The sequence below is a fragment of the Arachis hypogaea genome, chromosome 6, assembly GCF_003086295.3.
Source record: "Arachis hypogaea cultivar Tifrunner chromosome 6, arahy.Tifrunner.gnm2.J5K5, whole genome shotgun sequence".
In the NCBI taxonomy this organism is placed as follows: domain Eukaryota; kingdom Viridiplantae; phylum Streptophyta; class Magnoliopsida; order Fabales; family Fabaceae; genus Arachis; species Arachis hypogaea.
In genome coordinates this window covers 106,990,022-106,999,660 of record NC_092041.1, presented here as the reverse complement: position 1 = coordinate 106,999,660, position 9,639 = coordinate 106,990,022, and the positions used below count along the sequence as shown (strand labels likewise).

Below are 9,639 nucleotides of genomic sequence, written 5' to 3'. Positions count from 1 at the left end.
GCGTCCATCCATATGAAATCCTTAACCTTCCATAGAATATTAAAGAAGTGATAGGACTTTGCTGCTACTGTGGGTAAGAATTGTGGTAGAGCTGCTAGCCGTCTTGCTAGTTGTTGGACTTCTTTTTATTGTTGTCGGTGATTTCATTTGTAAGACAACTCAACACTTCTCGGGATTTGCCTTGATACCTCGTTATGTTAACATAAAATCGAGGAATTTGCATCCCTGAACCCCAAATGTGCATTTTTCGGGGTTTAACCTCATGTTGTATTTTCTTAGTTGCTGGAAGATTTATAGGAGGTTGGATTGATGTGCGTCTTTAGATTATGATTTGATGACCATGTCGTCGATGCATACCTCCATGTTTCTGCCAATTTGAATTTGAAAAACTTTATTCATCAATCTCTGGTATATTACAATTGCATTCTTAAGGCTGAAAGGTATTACTTTGTAACAAAAATTACCGTGATCAATTATAAATGTAGTTTTGTCTTGATCTGTGGGGTGTATTAGTATCTAATTATAGCCTAAATAGGCATCCATAAAACTTAAAACTTTAAAACCTGAGGTGTTGTCCACTAGTTTATCAATGCATGGCAGCGGGTATAAGTCATTCGGGCAAGCTTTGTTCAAATTTGTAAAATCCACAAATTTCTTTGACTGCTGCTTCTTTTCTTTCACTTCTGTGATTACGCTTCTTTTGTCATACTAGGCGAGCTCTCGGATCCAAAGGGAGTTTGTGGCACATGACGTTTGGATCGATCCCGGGCATATCCACGGGTATCCATGCAAATAAATATGCATTTGCTTGTAGTAGGGTGATGAGCTTTTGCGTTTCTTCTGCAGTCAAAGCATATCCAATGTTAGTATACTGTGATTCGTTGTCAGTTAGGCTTACCTGGCAGAAGTCGTCCGTTGGCGTTGGTTGACTATCTCTGTCATGCCGAGGATCAAGATCGGTTAGGGTTGGTATATTGTCGGCATTGTAAACCAAGTTGACTCGCTGAATAGGATCTGACGCTAGTGATCAGGCTGTTAGCCCTGCATTGTAGCATTGCCTTGCTACCTTATGATCCGAATGCACAGTTGCGATTATATCATCTTGTACATGGAACTTAACACACAAGTGAATTGTAGAGACAATAGCACTGAAAGAGTTTAGTGATGATCGCCCTAATATGATATTATAAGGGGCTAACACAATCAACCATTAGATATTGAATATCTAAGGTTTTCGAATATAGGCATTCCCCTAAAGTTTTTCTTAACCAAACATAACCTGTTACTGGAACTCTCTATCCAGAGAAATCGACTAGCTCTCCGGATGAAGCCTGCAACTCTCGTTCAGTTGCATCTTATGGAAAGTTGATAAGAATAATACATCACCACTGCTTCTGGGATTTATAAGGACTTTTCGAACTGTTTCCTCCCCTATAGTTATAGATATTACCACAGGGTCATCCAGGTTTGGACTCTGGGATTGAAAGTCTGATGCGTTGAAGGTGATTTGCAGAATGGGACATATTGGTTCTTGTGATGCTGACCCCTCTCCTGCTAGAGTTAGCATCATCTTGTATCTTTTCTTTCTAGCCGAACTAGTGATTCCTCCACACACAAAGCCCCCTAAGATATAGTTAATGACTTTTCTTATCGTGAGAGGTTGACTCGGGGTGGACAATCTCGCATTGTCCTTTGAAGCTGAGGTTAGGTTCAGTTGTTCCTCCGTTGTTGGTAGGCTTGTTGTATCTCTTTGGATTCGGCTATTGATATATTTGTCTAGCAATCCTTGTCGCGCTAGTCATTCTAAGAGGTCCTTTGCTACCACATATTCGTCGGTTGTGTGTCAGAATTTCTGGTGAAATGCGCAGTGTTTGCTTCTATCAACAAACGTTTGGACCTAGTAGGTTCCTGCCTTGCTAGGAGGTTTGATGATTTTAGCATGTAAGATCTCCATTATTATATCCTCCCTTTTTGTGTTGAACTGTATGTAGGAGTCGAACTTTGGTTTCAACTTGATTGGTCTTTTGCTATCTTGAATATGGCTTATTTTACTTTATTTATCATCGTCCTTGTGGGGTAGTGGTTTCTCTGCTCTCTTGGCTTCTCGTAGTTCCTCGATCTCAATTTGATTTGTTGCCTTATCCCGAAATTCGGCCAGCATTTTCGGTATTGTTATCGCTATCGCCTCTTGAAACTTTCCAGGATGAAGCCCGCGTTTCAAAGCGTGTAAATGGACTTCGGGATTAAGGTCGGGAATTTCCATTGTAGCCTTTGCAAATCTCGTCATATAATCCTTCAAGATCTCATGTTGCCCTTGCTTAATTGTGCTGAGGTAATTTGAGTCTCGTATGTAGATTTTTGATGGCGCAAAGTTGTTCACAAATAAATTGGCAAATTTTTCGAAGCTTGAAATTAAACATGCAGGAAAATTCGAAAACCAAAGTAAAGCAGCTCCGTCCAAAAAGATGGAAAAAGATTGACATAAGATACGGTCAGAGGGACCGTTTAAGAACATCATAGATTCAAACTTAGTGACGTGTATGTTGGGATCACCAATCCCTTCATAAGGTTTCAATGTTGTTGGAAGCATGAAGTTCATCGGCATTTGAACATTCATTATTTCTTCAAAAAAAAGGATTTGTTCTCCGTTCTCCGATCTTGAGAGATGTCCCTCCTATCTTCATGTTTGATTTGGAGTGGTGTTCTTCGTTAGGATTTCTATCGTTAACATTCTTGCGTTCCTCATTCTCTTTGTCGTTATTTGGCTTAGTTGCCAAGAGGTCGGCCATCTTTTGAACCTCTGCCTGTAGGGCAGCGTTCATGGCTAAAAGTTCAGCATTAGTTGGAGCTAAGGTGGTGGTGGAGCTATAGAATTGTCTGTCATGATCTAGAACCCTGCGGAGAAAAGAAAAAAACAACAAAATGTGGCGTTACTTTTAAAGTCGGGCCCACGGTGGGTGCAAAATGTTCTGGCCAGGAACTGTGCTCCAAGGTATAGCTCGTCAACACCGGGAGATGCTATCGCCCTTCTATTTCCTGGGTTACTGTGTTGTATATTCCTTCGAAACTTGACCCAAGCGTAGGACCTGCAAAATGGACTCTGACACTCAAATATTATCACTAGTAGTAACCGTCCTGTATACTTAGTTAGTGGTCGAGATTCGCGCATACCATGAAGGTCTCCCTCAACAATTACTTGATGAGATTGGGTCGACTATTCGGAAATCAGTTTCGAGGTATATAGAAGCAATATTAAAAATTAGAAGCAATAATAAAAAATATTAAAAGTCTTGAAAATAAAAATATTAAAAAATAGAAGCAATAATTAAGAAAAAATCTCGCATTGTTTTTATATCTCTGAGCGCATTACTGATTTATAGGAGATTTTTCCATCCAATATATTTTTGTGATGTTTGATTTTTTTAGGAGTTGGAATTACATAATTGATTATGAGCTCAAAATTATAATATGACTACTTTCTTTCTTCTTTACAAAAACCTTACCCTTGAAAGTTGAAACAACCATAGTCATTGCACCTTCACCTACAGCTAAGCATCCATTATAACTTCAAAGATTGCTGGTACAGTTCATAAAACTTTTAAAAGGGAATATTCCTTCGGACCCACACTTTAAAATAGCCTAAGGGTATATGGCGAAGTGGCATATTTATACTTTACGACGAAGTATGGTTATAAATCATTGACAATGTGACATTGGTAATATTATTTAACTTGAAACAAAATGCGAACATCATCTATCATAAAGCAATATTATTCTACTTTACGAGTGAATCTCTCCATCAAGCTTTATGCCTAGGAACAGAGGTTTTCCACATATGGGAAAAACACTAGCTCATCAAATGGAAAGTAAGTTCCACAATAAATCATCATATCATATTAGCTACAAAAATAAACACAACGGATACAACACAGAATATGGTTTCAAGTTGAAAACTCAGATCACATATACCTTTCACTCATTATATTCTTTTACACATCAAAATTAAGGTGGATCTCAACCTTGACACAAATATCTAATGGCACAACACTCAATCGTACATCTATATTACAGACCGCAAAGTGGAAATACGAACCTCAGTTCACTTCCTCAAAATTCTTGTTTTGACACCCCCTGAAAATGAGAAAGAATCTGAGAAAATGAGACACGGTATTATGAACCATTGAATAACAAAAATGGGAAGATTTTTATTTGTACTGTACCTTGAACTTGCTCAAATTGAATTTCCTTCACCAAATCTGATGCTGCATTATACTCGAACCTACAAATAACTTTATATTATTTGAGACATGCCAAGTTTATGTAATGTGACTGATTTGCGAGCAGTAAATGGTCATGGATATGATGAAGAATGATTACAGAGTTTTACAGAAATTCAGAGATGAACAAGAACTGAGTTGGAGAAGGGAGAGTTCAGAGATGAGAAAAAAATAATCTCAGACAGAAGAGAACTCACTCACAATGCACAACAGTACCTAACCGAGGCATTAAAGAGTATTGTAACACCACCATTAAAAATAAGAGGATTCACTATTTACCCTTTTTAAGTGTGGGTGCATGTATGCAACTTTAGAGTAACCTGCATTGTAAAGAATTCCAGTGTTTGACCAGTATGTTATAATTTATTTAAAAGCCCATAGATTTTATATACATGATAACATGACCTAGCTCTCTAGCTCCATGAGATGAGGGAAAAATTTGAAAAAACTTCATTCTGCAAACTATGGCCGGTCTCAACAATTTCCACCTTTCCAGTGCTGCACCAAGGAAGTGTTCTTTCAGGAATGATACGCTTAGTTACATGTATCAGTTAGGCAGTAGTTGGGCATACACAGCTATAAGAGAGTAGGCAGTCTTGTAATTGCGTGATTGGGAGTTTTGGAAAGTTGATGGAACCGTTGAATCACTCTTCACCATTGTGAGGATTTAGGTTTGTTGGCCACATTGACTGAGAGTTTGACAGCAATATAGTATTCTTGTAAATAAGTGGCCCATTTACCTTAAGAAAATCCAATTGAGGACCTCAAGCTCCGAGAATGGTCTTTAATGGTGAAAGCCCAACGACCCTGGTACCAAGAAGTTAACAGAATTTCGTTACAACCATAACACTTTGCTGACAGAACCTACCAAACAAATTTGTTAGTTACTGAAATTGTAACTGATTTCTGCCACCTCATCCATCTATATAAGGAAGGCCCTGACTTCCTAGAACAGTATGCAGTCATTCTATACCTTCCTAAAAAAACTGATTCTCTAGCATTATTGACTTGAGTGTCAAAGGGTCTTTTGCAAGTAGCCATCTCGCTGTTGGGCCACCAGAGATCTGCATCATGATCATGAGATACTTTCTCAAAGTTCTTCACCACCACCCTAACGGTTCAACTCGGAACTCGTGTGAGCAATAACTCTTTCTCAGGATACAACCTTTTTGGTTGATTATGAGGAACATAAATCATAGGAGGTAAAAGACAACCAACACCAGAAACACAAAAAAGAATACTGCATTGCTGAGGAATTCTTGGCCAATGTAGTAAAGATAAAAGAAACCTAAATTCTCTACAAGGATAAGGGATAGTTTGAGATCTCCTCAACTCTCCCAAATGACTGAAACTAAATCAATCCTCAATTACTAGACTACCTTTTCTCCCTATGTTAAGCATTAAGCAGCTCAAGTACCAAGCAGCTGCCACTCTCCAAGTCCATTCCCAAACGAATGTCTAACTCATTCACACCCTTAGCCCCCTTCAAATAAGGGAAGGGATCCTCTCCTGTGGCAAACTGGATAGTGTCCAGTGTAAAATCTAAACCTTTCAAGACATTAAAATTCGATCAACGTCAAAAAGAAAACCAAATTTTAAAACGCTTTAATTTTGGTCCTCTCATTCTCAGTTAAGCAAATAGGCTTCAAACTTGGTAACTATTACTTCTTCTTCATCTTTTTTATTTTTTATTTTTTATTCACATTATGCAAGGCATCACACTATCCTAATAATGATAGAACAAACTGAACATGAGAAATTTATGACAAACTGAGGTAGGTATAGAACACAGGACTACTAAAATCAAATTAACATTTATAATAGAGAGTACTATTTCATCCAAGTAACCACACAAATGAAATTAAAAGTGGTTTGGCCAAACATTTATGGAATGAGAATTGAGAAGAAAGTGTACTATTTTAAACTAAGAATTGCAGGTGAAATCTGCGGCACAACTCTTTGACATTAGTCATAAATATATACTTGACCTCTAAATTTAGACCCTATTTCATGTGCTAATCAACTATTTTCATTTTTCACCCTTAATTGCCATTCTTTTTTTTTGGGTCTAGAATTTAGCATGAAATTGAACTTAACCAATTTCTTAAAAAATATTCTAGGTCGAATAACTCCCTCTCTTCTCCTACATTTTCCTCTAATGTGCCAAAAATCTTGAAAATAAATTGCTATAAAATTTGAATATTGCTAAAAAGAAATGTATAAGCAGCAAAGAGTGAGATCAAATTCATATTGATGAATGAATCTCAAGTTACCTATTGGAAAAAGCAACCTCAAGCTCAAAATCAGATGCATTCTTAGAAGCCTCAACCATGACAGTAACAATCTCAGTCTTTCTAGTGCTGGCCATGAGCAAATCGTACTCCGTAGGAATAATAATTGCAAAAAAATTATCACTCAGCTCACTTAGACAAATCTTCTCAACCGCCGCAAGCGATACCCGTCGTTTAAGGGCATCGATCTCAGGGTCAACAAGGTAAATTGCCAAATCAGTAATCATCAAAACGCACCGTTTCATCTTCCCTGAACCAGTTACCCTCAACACTTTATCCGCAAACAGAACTCTCTTGTCCCCTGCAACCATGCATCAATCAATAAGAATGAATAATTCAATTTTTTTTGCTGTTAGGAATTTTCATAAATTTCCTTTTTGTTTGACCTTGTTTCTGCAGAATCTTGAGGAGAAAAGGGTGAGAAGGGACGTCGATATAGTCACCGAGGTATTCTCTGAAAAGAGAGGCCTTGCGTCGGACCTTGATTCCCATGAATGGTTCTTGGTCGTCGGAGATATTGCTGTTTGAGGGTCTCATTCGGAGCCTTCCCTCAGCTTCGCCGTTGTCTTCGTCGGCGTTGGACATCGGAACTCAGAGCGAATTGTTGGGGTTTGGGGATGCTTCACATGTGAATGATGCTTCATGCGGACCCCATCTACTTTGTTTCTTGCCAATTCCGTATCCAACCAGAAATAATTTGACTCAAGTCTCAACTCTCAAGTCACGACACGAGTGTCTCAGGACATACTAGGGGTGTTTGCGGGAAATTTTATTCCTTTTTTACTTGATCCAATTTTAATTGGATTGTATTGGATTTGATTTGTAATTTTGTAAATTAAAAAATTAAATATATATAATAAATTTTAATATTAAATTTTAAATAATTAATAATAATATAATAAATTTTAATAATATTTTAAAAAATTAATAATAATATAATAATAAAAATAAAAATAATAAATTAATAAAAATAAATAAATAAATTTTATTTTAAATATAAAATATTTATTAAATAATAATATATGAATAATATAAAAATATATGTTAATGAGTAGTTTGTAAAAGTAGTTTCAAAAATTTAATTCGATCCATACGATTGTAAAAAATAAATTTAATTAAATTTAAATTAATATAATTTTAGTAAATTTTCGGTTTAGATCGAATTGAATAAATAATTTAATTTAAATTTCAACACTTCTTTCCTAGATTAGACCCAACAACAATTGATTCGGCTTTAAACCATAACTTACTAAAAGTTATAAAATTTGTATATAATAAATTAAACTAATAATAATTTTTAATAAATACAAATAACAATAATTTTATTTAATAAAATAATTTTTAAAATTAAAAAATTAATTATAGAGTTAAGAATATAATTAACTTAAATGATGATGACAAATATTGATTTATTGAATTAAATATTTAATCAATTTTTTTAGTTTTTCACGGTATCTCCAAATTCGGTAAGTTAAGGACTAATCCGTCGCAGTATTGAGCTCCATTTAAGGGTTTGTCGCTAGCCAATGGGTTACTGTATGCACAAGACAGGATTCGAACTCCCGACACTTGCTTAAGCGAATTAGTAAACTAACCACTAGACCAACCCAACTTGGTTAACATCCAATCAATTTTGACTGCCTTTGTTAGTAGTGCAGGCCAAAATTAAAGTAGCAGCAAGTCAAAAAATAGAGCAAAAAAAATAAAGATTTTCGATGGGTTTTTTAATTCTCAAATCCCAAAGAAATGAAGAAAAGGAATCAATTGGGTTGAATGGAAAGCCAAGCCCAAGTTAATCCATCCAAGTTGAAGCCAACCAAAGTCAATATTCACAAGGTTCTCTTCGGTCAGACCCATGAAGAAAGAGAGAAAATTTCTTCCTAGTTCATTCACCACATAAAAAAGAAAGAGAAAGGTAAAACACAAAAAGCAAATGTCAAATCACCCTAATCAAAGCAAGCTAAGCTAAGTCAGAGTTTAAATGTGATTTATCTCTATTTGTATGCAATTTATTTTCTTCACTCTTTCAAATTTCTACAACTCCAATTTGGGATAAATGGAGAAAGTGATTTCTAATAATCACTGCTGTAAATTAAAGGCTCAAAATGTTCCTTGGAGACAAAGCACTATCTCAAGGGTTCGGATTTGAGTTTACTACTGAAAAAAATTTTTTTTTGCTACTTTCACTACAAGACACACAGGAAATAGCGCGATTTTTTCGGGGATTTAGGTTAACCGCTGCAAAACGACATACCAGCGGTTTAGTAACCGTTGCAGTTTAGGGCATGAAAATTTGATTTTGTGACGGTTTTAATGAATCGCTGGCACAACTGCCGCAAAATAGAATTGCAGCGATTTAGAACCACCGCGATTTGGTTAACAATTTTTTTTTAATTGCAACTATTAACAAACCGCTGCAAATTTGAAAACAGTTTTAATAAAAAAAAAGTATATTGCAGGGGTTTATAACCCCTACAATTTTTACAATTATATTAAAAAAAATTTTTGGCTTCATAAATCTACTCAATTATGTTGCTTCTATATATAGACAAACACAAAAATAAGAGCAACTTAAAAAATGAAGTGAAACATTTCCTTCACAATACAAGCATATTATAAACCGCAACTTAATAGTTACAAAATCACATAATCTATAATTTATACCACATTACTTTTCACAAAAGAATAATTATAAAACTCAGAACAAGCTTCATCTAAAATGTTGTCATGCCAAATAAATCATGAGAATTTCTAAAGGCTAGAGCATTCTTATGGCTCTAAGATTTGGCAAAAGGCTAGAGATTTAAAACCTTGAGAGAATGATCAAGTCTCCCTATCAGAGCCAACAATAGTGTTGTTTTGTCATTTTTTGGAAGGCCAAGCAATAAGGTCATCCCGAAAGAGAATCAAGCATTGAAAATAAATCACTAGTATAATCATATTATGAATTATGTTACTGAATACTGATCATCAAATCTTAGATAAAAACAAACAATAAACAAGTATTCAAGTAATCATAAAATAAAATATATGCAATTGAAAACAAGCTTAAATTTCTTTACAATCATGAT

The 9,639-nt window shown here is 35.4% G+C and overlaps 1 protein-coding gene across 2 annotated transcripts; it reads right to left on the bottom strand.

Annotated features, from left to right (window-relative positions):
- Positions 1 to 3,871: 3,871 nt before the first annotated feature.
- LOC112697403 (uncharacterized) lies at positions 3,872 to 7,345 on the bottom strand. 2 transcript variants are annotated; one of them, XR_003151212.3, is made up of 5 exons: positions 6,955 to 7,342; positions 6,551 to 6,869; positions 5,018 to 5,084; positions 4,221 to 4,279; positions 3,872 to 4,131 (listed from the first exon to the last, which is right to left on the bottom strand). XR_003151212.3 is itself a non-coding variant. In XM_025750558.3 (4 exons), exons 1-4 carry the CDS (start codon positions 7,151 to 7,153, stop codon positions 4,100 to 4,102), a joined length of 609 nt encoding a protein of 202 aa, XP_025606343.1. In that variant the 5' UTR covers positions 7,154 to 7,345; the 3' UTR covers positions 3,872 to 4,099. The 2 variants fall into 2 exon arrangements, 1 of the variants encoding a protein (XP_025606343.1); XM_025750558.3 differs by lacking the exon at positions 5,018 to 5,084 and having other exon boundaries at positions 6,955 to 7,345.
- Between the last annotated feature and the right edge of the window lie 2,294 nt (positions 7,346 to 9,639).

Excerpts from the sequence above, each read along its gene's own strand:
- LOC112697403 (XM_025750558.3), bottom strand. The coding sequence starts at position 7,153 with ATGTCCAACGCCGACGAAGACAACGGCGAAGCTGAGGGAAGGCTCCGA. Across the intron at positions 4,280-6,550 it reads GAGGTTGCTTTTTCCAATAG|GTTCGAGTATAATGCAGCAT; the intron begins GTAACTTGAGAT and ends AGTTATTTGTAG. Across the intron at positions 4,132-4,220 it reads TCAATTTGAGCAAGTTCAAG|GGGGTGTCAAAACAAGAATT; the intron begins GTACAGTACAAA and ends TCTCATTTTCAG.